The sequence below is a fragment of the Physeter macrocephalus genome, chromosome 2, assembly GCF_002837175.3.
Source record: "Physeter macrocephalus isolate SW-GA chromosome 2, ASM283717v5, whole genome shotgun sequence".
Lineage (NCBI taxonomy): Eukaryota > Metazoa > Chordata > Mammalia > Artiodactyla > Physeteridae > Physeter > Physeter macrocephalus.
This window is the reverse complement of record NC_041215.1, coordinates 138,042,241-138,060,065: the sequence shown is the minus strand read 5'-3', so window position 1 is coordinate 138,060,065 and position 17,825 is coordinate 138,042,241. Positions and strand designations below refer to the sequence as shown.

Genomic DNA, 17,825 nt, shown 5'->3' with positions numbered 1-17,825 from the left:
AGGGGTGGACTGGGCCCCTCAGGTTGGGGTGAGACCGGGGTCCTGAAACAGATGGGGCCTGGACCCCTCAGGAGCCTGCACCCCTCATGGGCAGGGCCTGGCTGGACACGAGCTGGGAGCCAGCTGCCCTCTTGGAGATTAGCTAAAGCAGGGTCTGGCTGTCCCAGCAGGGACCCCTCTTCTCCCACCCAGGCCCAGCTTGCCCATGGCCCCGGCCCTCAAATGGAGCAGAGCACCACCCCCTGTTCAGTAGCTGAGATGGGGCGAAGCATGAACATCAGGGAAAAAGTCCCTGCATGATTCTAGGACCCAGACCCACGCACCCATGCACCCACCCCAGAGCCTGCCAGACCCTTAGAGCCCTTAGGAGCTTAGCTTCAAGCCCAGAAGCCTTCCTGGAAGGCAGTGGCAGTCTGTTCTGACCCCAGCACGGGCCTCTGCAGGCCCTGCCCCTGCTGCCTTGTTGGTGAGGAAGTGCCTGGCTGACTTTTCACCCCAGCAAAGGGTTTCTTTGTTAGCCAGTCTCCGAAGCTGGCGGCACGTGGAGCCCCCGCTGAGCCATTGGGGCCCCAAGGGCAAAGGAACACGGGGCGCTGGTACGATGGGCACGTCCGCTAGGGTGGCTGCTCCCTGGGGACAGGGACAGGCCCCTCAGGCTCCTCCTGCACCCATGCACTCCGGCCCAGGGAGCAGCTGAGGCCTAGAAGCAGGAAGGAGGGTGCCTGGGAGGACCTCGGCAGGGCGGGGAGCAGGTGGCACCCTGGTGGGGTCCTACTTCACTCCCTCTGGATAGGCCTTCGGTTTTCGTTTGGAACGTGGTGTTCCCGAGCTGTTGCGTTGTCCCTGGGCGCGGTGCCCCGGGGCGGGCAGGCGAAGCTGGGGTGCCGGTGCCCTCGGGACACTGGCTCTGCAGTCCTTTGGCTTCATCGGTGGCAGAGAGGGACTTGCTGGTGGCCCCGGGTCTGGACATTGTCCAGGAGTGGGAGGACGGCTCTCGGGACCACCAGGGACACTTCCTCTGGAGGACAGTGGGGTCCCCAGGGCTCTGGAGAAGCACATGGGCCAGCTGGGTCCCCGGCTCGGCCCCGTGGAGGGAGCCCAGGCCCTTCCTGGCTGGACGCCTTCTGCGCTCAGGGGAAGGGGCCGTTGTGGATGGTCTGTCCTGTGTCTGATGACCAGGTGTCCACCACCCTGTGCAGGGGTGTCACCCTGTGCAGGGGTGTCACAGGGGTTTGTAGCTCAGGGTGGGGGCAGCTTGCCCCAAGGTGCCAGGTGGGAAACAGGAAGCTGTTCCAGCCTCTGCCGTGTTGCAGGATCCTTGCCCGGGACCGGATGTGAGGTTAGGAAGCGCCGGGGCCCGGAGACCCTGGGTGAGAGCAGTGGAGAAAGTGAAGATAGGGGGTGCTGGTCCAAGGCCCAGTGGACAGAGCCTGCAGTGGCTACCCTGGGCACGGGATGGGATGGGGAGCCGAGGGCAGTGCTTAGACGGGGCAGCTGGCGGGAGGTGGTCACCTTGGCCTTGGGTCATGCTTTGGTAGACCCGTGGTTCGGACAGGTGTGGGCGTCTGACCTGGGTGGCTCAGGGGGACTTTGTTCACAGCCTCTCTGCTCCCTGGCATCCAGGGCCCGACCCCTCCCTGCCCAGCGTCCTAATCCCGGGGCCCTCGGTTCCTGGCTGCCCCGGTTGGAATGGGGACCTGCAGCCCTGTTCTAGGACGGAGGACCAGGCCCAGGCCCCATGGGGCCCAGCCTCGCCCTGCACATCCAAGGGCCTACCACAGCCTCCAAGCACTCCCTGGGCCCTCAAGCGCTCAGAGCTGGGGTCCCAGCCCCTCCCGAAGGCCAGCCCCCCGAGGGCCGCCTGGCAGCTCTCCTCCCAAGACTCTGGGGTCCCCATCAAAGTCTCCCCCTCAGGAGGCTTTTCCTTCTCATCTCCTGTCCTCTCTGCCAGGCTGGGAGGATATGTGTCCCCCTAGAGGCCAGGCCTAGCGGAGGTGGCCGTCTGGTCCTGGGGAGAGAGGGGGCAGCAGGCAACCCGGGCCGGGCTCCCGCCCCCCCCGAAGAGAGGTGACCCTTCTCTCTCCGCAGACGCCGCATCTCGTGAACCTGAACGAGGACCCGCTTATGTCCGAATGCCTTCTCTACTACATCAAGGATGGGATCACCAGGTGGGGGTCGGCGGGGCGAGGGGAGGGGTGGGCTCCCCCACTGAGGGGTCGCTGAGCCCAGGCATCCGCTGGCAGGGGTGCTGTGGGCCCCTCTGGGCAGTGTGGCTCCCCCAGGCCAGGCCGCTTTGGGGGCTGTCCCCTGGATCCCCGCTTGTGCTCGCCAGGCGTTTCCCGTAAGAGCTGGGCATCCTGGGGGCTGCAGGGGGACCAGGCGGGCCAGTGGGTGGCGTCGTGGTGCCCTGGGTCCAGCCGGCGCTGACCACCGCACCACACACACAGAGTGGGCCGGGAAGGCGCAGAGAGGCGGCAGGACATAGTCCTGAGCGGGCACTTCATCAAGGAGAAGCACTGCGTCTTCCGGAGCGACTCCCGAGGGGGCAGTGAAGGTATGGCCTCCCCCGGCCCCGCCCCTACCCGGCGCTGCTGGTGTCGGCCCTCCTGGCTCCCCACTCAGTCCCGGGAGCCCCCCTGCCCCCGCCGAAAGGTGCTCTGAAGGCTGGGCTGGGGACATGCAGGCTGGGGTGCTCACGGGCGGGAGGGCACTGAGCCTGGATCGAAGGGACGGCTCTTCTTAGGCCACGCCTTCCCGTGGGCTGGGAGCGGCCATCTGTCCATCTCCCCGGCCGGCCTGCCCTCGGGCCTCCGTCCCCACCGCCGGTTCTGGGCATGACCCTTCCTCTCGAGAAGGCACCTGCGGGGCTGTCCCGGTGCTCACGGCCCCCGAGATCAGGGCAGGCGTCGGACGGCCTCTGGGATGCAGACCAGTGACCAAAGCCCCCTCTGTGACCAGGCCACTTCAGGGTGGTGGCCTTAAACAGTGCTGCGGACATCGGTTCTCCCAGAGTTCTGTCCCCGAAGCTCTCTCTCCCCTCGGTGGGCGGGCACAAAGCCAGGAGGGGCTCTGGGACTCCTGGGGACACGCGAGCCACTGTCTGCCGTCCCACCTGGAGACCCTGCAGGGCGGGGCGGTCACGCAGCACGGCCTCCCCACCTCTGACTTGGGCCCGTGCGCCTCCCAACCCGGCATCACTTTCCTCATCTGTGAGGGGCTGAGAGGCCCCTCCGGCTTCTCGAGGCCCAAGCCAGGTGCCACAGGGAGGAGAGGGGCCTGGCGGGGGCCGCGCCTGGGCGGCAGGTGGCCAGGTGGGTCGGGCCCCCTGCCCCCGACCCTGAGTGGGGCTTGCTGGGCCCAGACGGGGACGCGGCCAGGGGGACAGCCCCTCACGGCCCTCCTCTCCGTGCCCGCATCTGTCCTATAGCCGTGGTGACCCTGGAGCCCTGTGAAGGGGCAGACACCTACGTCAATGGCAAGAAAGTCACGGAGCCCAGTGTCCTGCGGTCAGGTACAGTGGAGGCAGGGGTGGCCCCCGCCCCGCCCGCTCTGCACGCGCGCCCCTCCTGCTCGTGCGGCACCCCAATCCGCCCCCCACCAGCCGGGCAGCACACAGGCCCGGGGCGGTGCGGGGAGAAGGCTGCTCCAGCGGCGCTGAGTCAATGCTGCAGGCCAGCCGAGGTGGGATTTCGGGCGGTGGGGTGCCTGTCCCAGAGCCCCGGCGGGACTGGCGCGTCGTGGAACAGAGGAACAGCCAGCGGGGCGTGCGCTGCACCGGCCTCCGGACGCCGGCCCCCTGGCTTCGTGTCCTCATGTTCTAAAACACACCTGGAGATATGTACGTCTGTCTATCTGTCTGTCTATCCATCTAGCAAGAGATTTATTTAATGGAATTGGCTCAGCAGGTGGTGAGGGCTGGACAGGCACGTCTGAAATCCACAGGCGGGACTTTCTCCTCAGGGAAGCCTCAGTTTAGCTCCTGAGGCCTTTCGCCCGACGGGGGCTGGGGGGAGGCCCACCTGCGTAATGGTGGGTGGTCTCCTGTCCTGAGGTCACGTGATTGTAGGTGCACCGTTGGGCTCCCCAGCCCGGCCAAACTGACACACAGCACTGACATCGTGTCAACTTTGGCTGGGGTGACTTTTTGCTAAGAATGAGGGGGACCCTCCCCTTCCCCAGCTGGGGGTGCAGAGGGGATGGGAGGCCTAGGGGGTGGCGCCCGGCAGCCTGACGTCCAGACCGCTCCGGCCACCCTGAAGGGCCTTGTTTTTAGCTTCCAGGACTCAGGGTCCTGTCTTCGGGGTCCCGGCGGATGCTCTGAGGGAGGGACACACCGCGCGTCCTGTATTCACAGGCCTCGCGTGGCCGCCGGTGGCTGGCGTCCTCGCCTGGCAGCCAGTGTGGGGAGATGGGGCAGTTGAGCTGGGCCAGGGCAGGTCCAGAGTTCCCTTCTCCCCGCTGTTGTTTCGGGATGGGGCCTGGTGCTTGCGGGCTCGGGGCAGGGCCCGGGCTGGGAGGGGCGGCCGGACTCCGGAGCTGGAGGAGGAGCTGAGGGAAGCCTGGGCGGGACCAGCCTGCAGGCCCGGGTTCTCTTGTGGGGAGAGGGGCTGAACCAGCTCTGCAGGCCTCAAGGCAGAGCTGAGGTTCCTGGAGAAAGTTGGAAAGAAACTAGGCCGTCCAAAGAGACCCCCACCGGCAGGACCATCCAGAGACGGCAGGCCCTGCCCTCGTGGGACAGGTGTGCCCTGGAGGGTCCTGCAGACGGGGTGGACCCTGGCCCTGGAAACACGCAGACCCCTGCCCTGCTTCCGCCGGTGGGACAGATGGGAAGGGAAGCTCCGTGCAGGAGGGGGCCCTGCAAGAGGGGGCCAACCCCAGCCCTCGGGTAGGGGAGTGCCAAGGCCCAGGGCACGGGAGCAGGAGGCCAGGCTGGCCCGGGGGTGGCACCTGTGGGGCCGTGGAGGGGACGGGACAGTGGAGAAGCCCCAGGGCTGTGTTTCGCCAACATCGCTGCTGCTGAAAGGGGAGGGGCCGAGGGGTGGAACCGGGGAGAGTGGGAGGCCCGCTCAGGTCCTGGTGGAGGAGGTGGCCCCCCAGCGGGGGCGAGGGTGACACCGGGCACAGGGCCCGGGGGCCGGCTCCTGGCAGCTGGAGGCCCTCCCAGGGGTGGGCAGTGCTAGGAGGCAACCCCAGTTGCATTCCTCCTCTTTCTCTCCTCCTCCCCCCTCTCACCCCCGAGACCAGCCGAGGCCAAAGGTCCGCCAACTCTGGCCTCACCTCCGTCCCCCAGGAAACCGCATCATCATGGGAAAGAGCCATGTGTTCCGGTTCAACCACCCCGAGCAGGCGAGGCAGGAGCGTGAGCGCACGCCCTGCGCGGAGACGCCCGCTGAGCCCGTGGACTGGGCGTTCGCGCAGCGCGAGCTGCTGGAGAAGCAGGGCATCGACATGAAGCAGGAGATGGAGCAGAGGTGAGGCCCCGCGGCCGCCGCCCGGGCACGCCCCCCGCGCCCGCCGCCGCCCCGCCCGCCCTCACCCCCGCACGCTCTTGCAGGCTCCAGGAGCTGGAGGACCAGTACCGCCGGGAGCGCGAGGAGGCCACCTACCTCCTGGAGCAGCAGAGGCTGGTGAGTGCACAGCCCGCCCGCCAGGCCCCGCGCTCGCTGTGCCGGGGCTGCGTCCGGGCGCCCCGGGCCCGGGTGGGAGGGCTGGGGACGGGCCGGTCTGCCCGTGGAGCCACAGGCCCCGCTTCTGCGCCCAGGACTACGAGAGCAAGCTGGAGGCCCTGCAGAAACAGATGGACTCCCGGTACCACCCAGGGGTGCACGAGGAGGAGGAGGAGCCCGAGGAGGAGGGTGAGCGGTCTTGTCCCGCGTGGGGCTGGGCGGGGGCGGGGCCTCAGCAAAGAGGCGGCTCCGGCCGCTCCCCGCAGGTCGGCTGCTTGGCACCTCTGCCCTGGGGTCCCTGGCCTGCAGGCAGGGTTTGGGAGGCTGTGCCGCAGCAGCAAAGCACCTGTGCACCCGCACACAGCCGTGTGAGCGCACGCCTGCTGGTTCTGGCGGGGGCGGCCTGGAGCGTGAGGAGGACGGGGCGGGGCGGGCTGGGCGCTCCCAGGCGCCTGTCCCGCCCGAGGGCGGCTGCTGCCCCTCCCAGGACACGGTCTCCGCTCCACACCTGGGGGCCCGCTTGGGGAGCATTTGCTTGGGCGGCCCACTGGCTGGCCCCTTGCCGCTGGGGGCCCCGGGGGTGGCCCAAGGGCAGGGTGTTCACGTCCCGCTCGGCCTCTGGTCGGCTGGCCGGGACCTCTGTGCTGATGTGACCAGGCCTCCCCCGGCTGGACTCGTCCACCCGGGAGGGTGTGTGGGACAAGCCCCGGTCTGCCCTCCTGCCCCCGCCCCACTGCTGCCCCCCAGGTCCTTGCTGAGCTCCAGCCCGACGCTCAGGACCCTGGCGCTCACACTGGGGGAGCCGGCGGCCTCTTTGGGGCACGAGGGTCGTCCCCTGCGGCAGAGCTTCCTGCCAGCTCGTGGGCACCTGGGGACCCGCGCACCGGGCGCCCAGCCCCGTGACGACCCCGTGCGCCTCTCCCCGCAGTCCAGTGGACGGAGAGGGAGGGTGAGCTGGCGCTGTGGGCCTTCCGGAAGTGGAAGTGGTACCAGTTCACGTCGCTGCGGGACCTGCTGTGGGGCAACGCCATCTTCCTCAAGGAGGCCAACGCCATCAGCGTCGAGCTCAAGAAGAAGGTGGGCCCCTGCGCCGCGCCTGCCCCTGCTGTCTGCGCCTCGGAGGGCGGGCGTCCGCCGGCCTGCTTCCGGCCGGGCCTCGGTGCCGGGCTGCTCTGCCTCCCGGGGGGCCGGCTGGAGGGGGGCCCGGGACTGACAGAGGGGGACGCGTAGGCAGGCCGGTGGGGGCAGGTGGGGCCTCCTCTCCGGTGGAGCCGGTGGGAAGGTTCCGAGAACGGCTGAGGGACAGGCAGCGGGGAGAGCCGAGGGCACTCTGGGAGTGGGAAAGAGGCCCTTCCAGGGCCAGGCTCCCCCTCCCTGGGGCTGACGGGCGTCATCCTCACCGGTCATAGGTCCAGTTCCAGTTTGTCCTCCTTACGGACACACTGTACTCCCCACTGCCGCCTGACCTGCTGCCCCCAGAGGCTGCCAAGGACCGGGAGACTCGCCCCTTCCCCCGAACCATCGTGGCCGTGGAGGTCCAGGACCAGAAGAACGGGGCCACCCACTACTGGACGCTGGAGAAACTCAGGTGCAGCGGGTGGGCCGTGCGTTGGGCGGTGGGGCGGGGCTGCTCCCCGGGCTGGGCCGAGGCCACTGAAACGGAGGTGGACGTGGGATGCACGGGGCGCACGTGTCCAGGCAGCTATTTCTCCTGTTTCGATTTCTTTTAAAATCAGAAGAGAAAAAGTAAGAAGGATCCAGCCTCGTTATAGAATCCGTATTCTCCTCGACCAGAGCAGTGGCAAAGTTTGGAGGAAGGGGCGGGTGAGGCGCGGCAGGAAGCTGGGGCTCCTCCACCTGGGGCGGGGGTGGAGGACGGCCGCGTGGGGGCCCCAGGGAGGACGGCCAGGTGTCCTGGGAGGTGTCCGCCCTACGGCTCTACCTCAGGTCCCACACGCTCACCCTGACGCGCGCCTGGCTCTTCCTGGGTGAAGGCGACAGGACAGCTCTTTGCCACTGAAGGCAATTTCAATATTGCTCAAGTGCCCCTAGAAACGGGAGGCGCGTGGGCACAGGGCCGTCCGGGGGCCAAGGAGGGAGCGGAGGGCCTCGCCACGGCCTCTACGAGGTTTTCCTGGGCGAAGCCGGGCAGGGTGAACGGCAAGGACTGGCCGGCCAGCATAACGCCTGCGGGCGCCGGGCCCGGGCAGTGCCCAGCTGATTTAGGGCTGGGGAAGCGGCTGGCGTGCCGGTCGGCTAAGGGGCGGGTGGTGGCTTGTGTGGAGGTGGGCTCCCCCGCAGGCTGTTCACTGTCGGGGCGGGGGCCCCAGAGATGTCGAAACGTCATGAGATGCAGAGAACGACAAACGTGGTCAAGACGCGCTCACGCACGCAGACACGTTTCTGCGCGCTCCGTCCCGCTCACACACCCTCACACGCAGACGCCTTCCCTTCTTGTGAGGTCCCCCCGCCCCGGCACACGCGCTGACCCACGCGCATTCACGGACACGCGCCTGCCCCTGCCCCGTCCTCCTGGGCCGCCGTCTGCTCCTGGAGGGCGGATGTCCCCCCGCCCCCACGTCCCTCCTGTTGCACCCGAGCCCCCGAGGGAGACGCCTGCGTCTCCCCCACCACCTGCCGGTTTTCCGGGGCATAGCCTCTAAAACGCCTTGTCCCCTGTGTCTCCTCACAACTCGCCCTTTGCTCCCCGAGCTTCCGGGGCTCCGCGCCCTGACTCCCCGTCCTGAGCGTGGCTGGTCCCCGACCCCACCCGCCTGACGTCCCGCGGCCATCACGGGGGCCGAGAGGAGCGTGTGGCGAACCGCAAGCCCCTCGGCCACGGTCGGCCGACTCCGAGGACCCCGGAGGGTCCGCCTGGCAAACCAGCTTGAGCCACGGGTGACCCTGAGCAGGATGCTGTGGCCTGAGCCGGGCTGGACCGGAGACCCCAGGATGCTCCGCCCGGGCCCACGCTGACCTCTGCCCCGCAGGCAGCGGCTGGACCTGATGCGGGAGATGTACGACCGGGCGGCCGAGGTGCCCTCCAGCGTCATCGAGGACTGTGACAACGTGGTGACTGGTGGAGACCCCTTCTACGACCGCTTCCCCTGGTTCCGGCTCGTGGGCAGGTAGGCGCCTCCCTCCCCCTGGGCTGAGAGATCGAGAGAAGGTGGGGGGCAGCGAGGGGTCGGGCCCGGGCCCTGGCCCTGACACGAGGAGGGGGCCGGCCAGATGCCTTTCTCCATCCCGACTCCGCGGCCCTGGTCCTTCCTGGTCTGAGCCGCCTGGCCAGTCCTCTCCACACACCAGTGGGCCCTGCCCAGGGAGCGGTCTCAGCATCACCACCCACCCGCACTTCGGGACCGTGGCCGTCAGGTGACACCTGTCCGTGTGTGGGAACGTGAGGCTTGGTCAGGCGTCCAGGTGGGGTGTGAGCAGGAGGCAGAGCCGCGTCCTCCCAGAGCCCAGAGTCCTCGCCTGCTGTCCCCGGTCTCCTGGTCCGGGGGCTGCGCCCGGCCCCGGCCCCCCACGGGGCGTGGCTCCCGAGGCCTCAACGCGGGCAGGCTCCCGAGGCCCTCACCGACCTCAGCCACACCTGGCCAGGATCTTTCCTGCCGGTGCCCTCCGGAACCTTCCGGAGCTTTACACTGACCCCCGTGCGGTGTCTTCCCACGCCTGGGGACCGGGCACTTTGGCTCTCCTGTCTGTCGAGGTGGCATTCTTGACGGTCTGTGTGCTTGGTTTGGGTCCTCCTCGGAAGCCCCCGCCCCGCCCCGTCCGCCCCCGAGGAGCTGGCGTTAACTTCTCTCTGTCTTGTCGTACTAACCCCAGTTCAGTCATCTCTGGCTGCAACAGCTACCCTCTTCTCAACACATGCATGAGCGAGCGCATGGCTGCTCTCACCCCCTCCCCCACCTTCTCGAGCCCCGACTCCGACGCCACCGAGCCTGCTGAGGAGCAGAGCCTGGGGGAGGAGGAGGAGGAGGAGGAGGAGGAGGAGGAGGAGGAGGAGGAGGAGGAGGACCTGGAGGACGACGTCTTTCCGGAGCACGTGCTGTGCGACGGCCGGGACCCGTTTTACGACCGGCCCCCCCTGTTCAGTTTAGTAGGAAGGTTGGTGAGGTCGAGGACAGCATGCTGGGAAGGAACCAGCTCTTTTGCACAGGAGCACTGCTGCGGGCACAATTTGACCGCCGTCAGGGCGTGACCCCGGCGAGCGGGGCCTCCCCGAGGAGAGGGCGTGAGGGAGCAGGGAGCGCGAGGGCTCCTGGCCTTCCTGCAGGGGCCCGGCGGGGAGAGGCGGGCCCAGTGATGGAGGGGGGCAGGGCGCCCTGGGGCACGGGCTCCGCACAGGTGGGCCTGTTTCCGCAGAGAGGCCTCCGGGACCCGGGAAGAGCAGCGCCCCCGCCCGTTCAGGCCCCGCGGGGGCATCTGGAAAGGTGGGGCCATGCATCTTTGCGGCCCCCCCGCCACCAGCCAGGGCGGCTTTCCCTCCCCCTCTCCACTGTTTTCTGAAAGAGATGGGGGGTCCTGGTCTGCTGCCAGTGCCCCTGCCCCCTCTGTGGGAAGAGGGGTAGAAGCTGCAGCCGGCCGTCCCGGGCGGCAGGGGAGGAAGGGCCGGTGCCCGGGCAGTGGAAGGGCCTCCTTCTGAAGCCCTGGGTCCCGGGCAGCCCGGCCCCCCTCTGAGCCAGTCTGTGTCTTAAAGGTGAGGGTGTCCTGTCCCTCCTGACCCCCAGGCCGTCAATGCCGGAGTCGGTGCCGGTGGCCTCGTGCCCTCATGGGAAAGTGCCCTTTGCAGAGGAGCCCATGATTCAGTTTCCTGGACAGAGGAGAGAGGCCAAGTTCAGAGGGGGGAGCAGGGGCCCCCACCCTGCAGGCAGGTTGGGCGTATACAGTCCATCCTTATATCTATTACCATGGAATGGAACGCAAGCAAGAAGGTGAAGGAAAGGCCTAGAAACCTAGGTGTAGTAGTAGGAAGTTCAGCTCACGAAAACTGAATATACGTATATGCAAAGGTGTAAGATAGCTTTAACAGCAAACTCTTTAGGAGTTTGAGGTTGCTTCCTTGGGCTAGACTGATGGAAGTTTTTGGAAGTCTTGACCTTGGAGCACCAGTACTGAAAGCTGAAGACCTAGGCTGGTCCCCAGATAGCGGGGTTTGCACTGGGAGCCCGTGGGTGCGGGTGATGGAGTGAAGGCCCCACTGGTTCCTCCTGGAAGGAAGCAGGTTCTCAGCTGGCGCGTCATGGATCTCTTCTGATTCGTCTTCCCCGAGTGTGAGACGCTGGCCCACTGGACAAAACCGCGTGGCTCTCTCCGAGACGCCCCGGCTGGGTTCCTGCTCTGCTGAGCCCGAGGGGGAGGTGCGGCCCCAGGGCCAGCTCCACGCAGGCCTCTCAGAAAGCCCGGCCGCTAGGGCCAGGGTGGCCGGGAGCCAGGCAGGCGTGGGGTCAGGGCACACGGGGGCGAGGACACCGGGAGAAACGGGGGTGGGCTCTCGCAGTCTCAGCCGGAAAGAGCTGGGTCCTTCCGACATTCCCCCTCTGTGGATCTGGGATGTGACAAAACCACCAAAAGCCAAACCAGAGCCACGAGTGAGAGGGCCAGCTCCCCGCGGCGGCTGTCTGCGAGGGGCTTCATCTGGAAACGTCCTGATCTTTTTGGTTTGGCAAGAATTGGCTTTTCCCGCGCAGCAGCTGTGCAGGCCCAGGCCCGAGAAGGACCCCGTCTTTGGTTTCCTTTTCTCCCTCTGGTAGCTGCTGGCTCTCTCTCCAAAGCTTAAGCGAAACGGGGGCGCCCACTCTTGTCTCCCTTCGGACAGGCTTTCCGGGCCCCAGCATGCGTCTGCTCCTCACCAACCTCGTGGTTAGCGCTGGCCCACACTCAGCCCCGGCTCTGCCACCTCCTCTCTCTCCGGCGGGTCTCAGCCTGCTTCAAGGTGCCCTCACCTCTGTGAACAGGGCCCCCGGCAGGGGCCTCCCCCGTCCTGACCCGGGGCTCCTCACCCAAGTCCAGGGTCAGCCCCCCTGGGGGCCTCTCCCTCTGGCGGCCTGGGTGCCAGTGAACTGGGAGGTGAGATGGGCCAACGCAGGTGGAGGAAGTGGGCCTGGGGGCTCAGTTTTCCCCGATGATCCTCCCTGCTCGGACCGTGGCTTTCAGAAGGCGGGTGGGCTGCAGAGAGAGGAAGGCGAGGGGGTGACTGTCTGGGATGGAGGGTCCCGGGGAAGGGGGACTGGCGACCGCCCAAGGGACGTGTTCAAGACTCTGGGTGGAAAAGCACCGACCCGCCGTGTCCGCTCTGTGCCCTCTGGGCAGGCGAGGCCGAGCCCTCAGCTCCCAGCTGGGTGCGCTCTGCGTGCCGAGCCGCTCAGCCCGGATCGTCACCCGCGAGGCTCCGAGCCACCCCGTGTGCGGGTAGGTGCCCCGTGGCCGGCAGGGTCCTCTGGACGGGGCTGGGCTGTTCCGGCCCAGGGTGGCGGGGGCTGACGTCAGGTTGTTTCCGGCACCTGGTGGGCAGTGAGGGGGAGGCCCAGCCTCTGCACCGTGGGCCCCATCCCCTCAAGTTCTGGGGCTGCCGGGCGGGGTGGGCCTGGGGTCTTCCAGCCCCCGCCCCCTGCCCTCGAGGCTGGTGCTGCCAGCAGGGGCCGTGGCTGCTGGGCCCCAGGGGTCCCTTCTGGATGAGTGCACCCGTCACTGTCACCAGTCAGACGGGGACCAGGGGCAGCAGGAAGGAGAGAGTATCCAGTGTGGCTTCCTCTGCCTCTGGGAGCACCGGCCCCAGAGACGCAGCTGGATTTGCATGCGAACCCACCTGGGCGCCCCGGTGAGCGTGAGAGCAGGCCGTCCCACAGGCGCGTGATGAAGTTCAGAGAGAGTGAGTGTGGCCGTGGATTCCAGGCGTCTTTTTCATTGTAAAACCCTAACCTCCGACCAAGGGGTCCCTCGAGGCCCCCGGCCCTGCCGTTTTTCAATGCCAGAAGTATCTGGGCTTTCTTTCCCCTCTGACATGAGGAAGTCCTGAAAGATCAAGAAAGGCTTGATTTACTTAATTAACGAGCTGCGTTAGTTAAGCCGGTGGGGAATGGAGCGTGGTGTCCACACGGTTGGGGGCGGCACAGGAGCCAGCCTGTGGGGGCTCTCATCCCAGCTGGGTCTCTGCTGCCAGCAACTTCCTTAATGTCCTTGAGCCTCCCTCTCTTCACCTGTGAAATGGGGCAGGAATGGTGTATTTCACCAGCTCTAGCACGACGTCTTAGCTCTCCGGCACCGTATTTGTGCCCCTAAGAAAGAAAGACGCAGCCAATCCAACTAAGATGTGCCATTGGTGAGGGAGCCCTGGTCTCCGTGTTGGGATGTGAGCGGAGGAGACGCGGGCGCACCTGCTGCCCGGGGCCCGGGGTGCTGGGGGCTCCAGTGCCGCCCCCGTGAGCTCGGAGGGGCAGGCGCAGACGGTTCCTTCACCGGAGTTTTCAGTCTCGCGGGCTGCCGGTGGGATTGTTTGAGCCTTAGGACACGAGGGGCGCAGCCCCCTCTGATGTGTGGGACCCTGGCGTCTGTGCCCACGGGTGGGCCACGAGGACAGGAGGTGTGTGGAGCAGTGAGGCCCTGGCGGGGAGCCGGGAGTGGGCCCGCCTGCCGTGGCCTCGCCTACGACCTGGGCTGGGTCCGGCTCCCGCCTCAGTTTACTTCTCTGTGCAGCGCCTCAGACCCCCTCTGGCCTGGCCTTTGCGGAGTCAAAAACGGGGCGTGGTAACCTCCTGCCCCTCAGGGGCGTCCCGGGTCGCCTCCAGGGCGCTGTGAGTGGCCTTCTGGGAGCTTGACGCCCCTGTGGAATTGCCCCCTGACGCTTTCAGGAAGGCAGCCCTGGGCGGGCCGGGGGCTTTGAGGCGGCCCTGAGCCTGGCTTCCCCTCCTGGCTAGGTGGCCCCGGACAGCCCTTAAACTCTCCCTCGAGCAAGCTGTGCTGATTAAGCACCCCCGTGCCTGGCACCGTTCCCTCACCTAGCCCACAGCCAGAGGTGTCCCCGCCTTCCCTGAGGGTCCTCCTGTGGGTTCCCTGCAGGCCGCGGGTGGAGTGGGCAGGCCGCGGCCCCTCCCTCCGGCTGTGCCTGGGGCTCCTGGGAGCCCCCCGACACCCGGCTTTCTGCAGCGGGCGGTGCCCCGGGGAAGGGGTCCTGCCCTTGGGGAAGAGGCCCTCCACCTGCGGGGGGTGGGTGCTGACTTGGCCCTACAGCTTGGGGCTGTCCTACCCCGTTCCCTAAGCTCTCTCAGGCAGGGTGGGCTGGCTGGGCGGTGCCCCAGCCCAGGGGACAGGCCTCCGGGCGCAGGGGCAGAGCAGGGCCTGCGCCTCCTCCCGCAGCCTGAGTCCTGGGCCCCCTCCGTTTCCCCTTCTGGACCTCATGACTTTGCTCGTTTCACGGTAGCCCCCTTCCCACTCCCAGTGTCGATAAAGGCCCTTGGCCAGGAGCCCAGGTGCCCGGCGAGGGAAGGGCGCTGCCGTCCCGTCCTGCGGCGCGTGCTCAGGTGCCCGTCCCACCCCGGCCGGCCCCTGCCCGCTGGCGCCCTCTGCTGCTGGGGCGAGGGCTTCCGCTCTCTGGGCCTCAGTCTCCTCGTGGGACCGGGGCCGGGGCTCGCCTTGGTGGGCGGTCGGGGCGGTGGAGCCCCAGGCCCCCAGCACCCATCTCCACGCTGCCCCCGAAGAGTTCGTGGAAGGAAGGGGCGCTGTGCTGGGGAAGAGGGGCTTCTTGTAGCCCCAGGAGGGCGGCCCAGGTGACACTCAGGCCCGGGAGGCCGCACACCCTCCCCTGACCGGGGCCGGCCTCGGCCTGTGGGTGCCCAGAAAGCGAAAAGCAGTCAACAGAGATGGGCCTACTCGTGAATTCAGACAAACAGGCAGAGCCGTGCGCAGGCGGCCTGGACGCGGGGCTGGGGACGGCGGGGCGCGGGGGCCGGAGCGGGGCTGCCGCGGGGGTCAGGTGCCTCTTGGATGCAAAGAGCTTGGGGGCCACGGTGGGTGCGGGTCTGGTCGCGCCTCAGGTCCCCTCTGGCGGCTGTGGAGGCCCTGAAGGAAGCGGGAGGGAGGCCAGGGGTGACGGGCTGGGTGGCGGGTTTCAGAGAGAGTTTTGAGGTAGAGCTGATAGATCTGAGATAAAAGCCAGGACGGTGCTCAGATTTCCGACCTCCTGCGGGGGGAGGGTATCGGGAAGACAGGCCAGACCAGGAGCCCAGCTGAGAGGGGACACCAGGGCCTGGAATCAGGGCCCCCGGGGAAGGGCCCCTGCGCGCCTCTCACCACAGGGTCCAGAGTGGGGACCCTGGGGCTCTCAGCGTGGGGCGACGCCAGCGGCTGGGCCTGGGCAGGGGCAGGCTGACTAGGATGACACGCCTCTCCTCCTGCCCTCCCAGCTCCACCGCCCGCCCGCCCCCCCCCCCCCCCCCTGCCCAGGCACCTGGGGGCAGCGCCCACCTGGCCAGCAGGCCCCTCCCCTCCCCTGTCCTCCCTGCTGCCTCACCTCTGTCCCCACCTCCCCGTCCCTGGCCGAGGCCCTGGCCCCACCCCGCCTTCGGCACTTCCTCCCCAGCGCCTCCCACCCTCTTCTGTCCAACTCCTGCCCGAGCCGTGCCCTCCCCCAGGACCACCGCCCCGACCCCCGGCCCAGCGAGCTCGGGGCTGCCGAGGTCTGCTCCTCTGGGCCGGAGGGGAGGGCAGAGCAGGGTGGGGGGCAAGGGTGACCCTCGAAAGGAGGGTGCCCCGAATGGTGAGGAGCTGTGCTCACAGCAGCCTGCCCACCCGGCGGGACAGCACAGGCTCTTCTGGGGACCCCCCCACCCCCGGCTGCCCGTGTGACTCCCACACGTTGGCCGGCTCGGGGAGAGGGGCACCGCCGGGGTGACGTGGCCTCTGTCCCGCCTGTGCTGGCACTAGCTGCGTGCACAGCTGAGCTGCACAGGATGGGGGGCTCTGGGCACCCTGGGAGCTGGGGGGGCCGTGCCAGGCAGTGCCGCGGTTTCTGGGGTGTCCTCAGGGCTCCGTTCGGCCGGACCCCTGGGCCCCAGTGAGGGGCGTGCCCTGGCTTCGCTGACATCACGGAGCTCCCGCGCGCCGTGTTCCTGGAGGGGCTCAGAGGGAATCGTGAGGCGTCTTCCGTCGTGGGGTCCTTGCGCGAGCGTCAGCGGCCACGGGGAGACGGGTGGGGAGACGGGGGCGGGGGGATCAGCACCAGCGTGAGGGTCGTAGGTCAGCGAGGCGGGTCCCAGGTCCTCCTCCTTGAAGCAGGCTGAAACCTCCCTCCTCGGCTGTTCTCTGCTCAGGCCGCGGGCTTCGCCCCGGCCCGCCCCCTCACCGCAGCCTCTGCTCCCGCCGGCGCCGCGCCCCCGTCCCTGCGCCTTCTCCCGTCTCCTCTGCGGCCGAGGACCCCTCCCTCCCCACCCCGCCCAGCGCAGTGTCCTGCCTGCCCACCCGCCCCGCTGCTTGCCGCCCTGGCTGCCCGCTTCGCTCTGCTTTGCAGTGTTGTGTCGTGAGCCCGGGCCGTGCGGCCGCCTGCCGCCTGTCACAGCACACGGCGGGGTGGCCCTGACCGCGGCCTCTGCCTCCCCCCAGGGCCTTCGTGTACCTGAGCAACCTGCTGTACCCCGTGCCCCTGGTGCACCGTGTGGCCATCGTCAGCGAGAAGGGCGAGGTGAAGGGCTTTCTCCGCGTGGCCGTCCAGGCCATCTCAGGTGCGTGCGGGGCAGCCCCGGCTGGCTCTGTCCCTTCCCCGATGGGACCCCTGGGCGGGGAGACCTCTGCGGGCCTCGCGTGGTGTTCCGCGCGCACCCAGCCCCACCCAGGCCCCCGGCCTCCTCTGTTTCTCCCTGTGGGAGGAGCCCCTGCTGCCCGGCTCCTGGCTCTGGCCTCCTGGACTCTTCCTGGTCGGCTGGGGCCTCCGGGGCTGTGCAGGCCGAGCCCAGGGCTGTCTGAGCCCACTCTGGCTCGGGCCTGCCACCAGGCAGCCCCAGGTGGACCCACGGAGCCGGCCTGGCGCAGAGGTGCCCCCCGCCACTCCCCCTCCACCGCCATCTCAGACCCAGGACGGGCGCACAGACTTGCAGCCTTCAGCTCGGGCCCTGCCCACTGCAGCCCCCAAGCCTTTCCTGACTCCCCAGCATTGCCGCCTTTGGACCCCTTGACCTCTCATGTGCTGGCCTGTGTCCCGCCCCCCTCCACCGTGGGCCTGGCGATACAGCCCCCTTCACTGCAGAGGCGGACACCCTCTCACTGCCTAGTCACCCTCCCAGCACCCCCTCCTGGCCGTGGACAGCCACACAACGCCTTTGAGCCTGGGTTTGCTCCCTTGAAAGTGGCATCCACTCTGAGGCTGCCTAGCGGCAGGGATGTGGAGAGATCATCGGAGAGCACAGACGTGGGCGCGCTCGGCCGGAGGGCCTGGTGTAACTGCGTGCCTCCCTTCTCTGCCCTCGGGCCCCCGGTGCCTCCACAGGACTCCCTTTCCTCTACACGTCTCAGCAGCCCAGGCACCTTGGGGCCAGAACGGGGCAGGACAGACAGAGCGTGTGTCAGCGGAGTGGCTCCAGGCTGAGACAGGGAGGCTCGGAGTGTGAGCAAGCTGGGTGGCCTGTACTCCCGCCGGGCAGCTCACGCGACCCCACTCTGGATGTCTGGTCCCCCCTCGCCAAATTCTCACTACCCCATCGTTCCAGGTGCTCTTTCCAGCACCTCCCAGTCCTGTCACCGTGGTGCCCAGGCCCCTGGGGACCCAGCTGAGAAGGGGGGGCCTGGGGTGGTGGGGAGGGGTCTCTAGGGAAGAGCCAGGTGACAGGGCTGCTGGGAACATCTAGTGCCGCCCTCGTCCCCCGGGGACGCTGCCCCGGCAATCGCCGGGGGCTCTGTCCTCCCTGGGCTCTTCCTCGGCCCTTCCTGACCCGCTCGGCCCCGTTGAGTGGGTCCCACCGAGCGGCTGCTTTGTAGGTCGACGCTGTCTGTGCTCGGGCCACACCTGGCGTCCCCTGTCTAGTGGCTGTGGTGGAGGAGAGGGAGCTTTACAGAGCCGCAGGGTGTTGTTTCAGCGGTCTCAGAAGTCACACCTGCCCCTGCCCTCGATCATGGCAGGGGTCGGCTGGCTGATCCAGTCTCCCAACACGGAGCCCTGCTGTGCAC

The 17,825-nt window shown here is 68.3% G+C and overlaps 1 protein-coding gene across 1 annotated transcript in view; it reads left to right on the top strand.

Annotated features, from left to right (window-relative positions):
• Positions 1-17,825, top strand: part of KIF1A (kinesin family member 1A) — a 90,764-nt gene that overhangs the window by 42,133 nt on the left and 30,806 nt on the right. Inside the window, exons 18-28 of the mRNA XM_055091014.1 lie at positions 2,089-2,168; positions 2,448-2,554; positions 3,428-3,511; positions 5,291-5,471; positions 5,555-5,627; positions 5,762-5,855; positions 6,595-6,743; positions 7,076-7,254; positions 8,657-8,794; positions 9,498-9,779; positions 16,269-16,387. Of these exons, the coding sequence (XP_054946989.1) occupies positions 2,089-2,168; positions 2,448-2,554; positions 3,428-3,511; positions 5,291-5,471; positions 5,555-5,627; positions 5,762-5,855; positions 6,595-6,743; positions 7,076-7,254; positions 8,657-8,794; positions 9,498-9,779; positions 16,269-16,387 (1,486 nt within the window). The remainder of the gene's footprint in view (positions 1-2,088; positions 2,169-2,447; positions 2,555-3,427; positions 3,512-5,290; positions 5,472-5,554; positions 5,628-5,761; positions 5,856-6,594; positions 6,744-7,075; positions 7,255-8,656; positions 8,795-9,497; positions 9,780-16,268; positions 16,388-17,825) is intronic.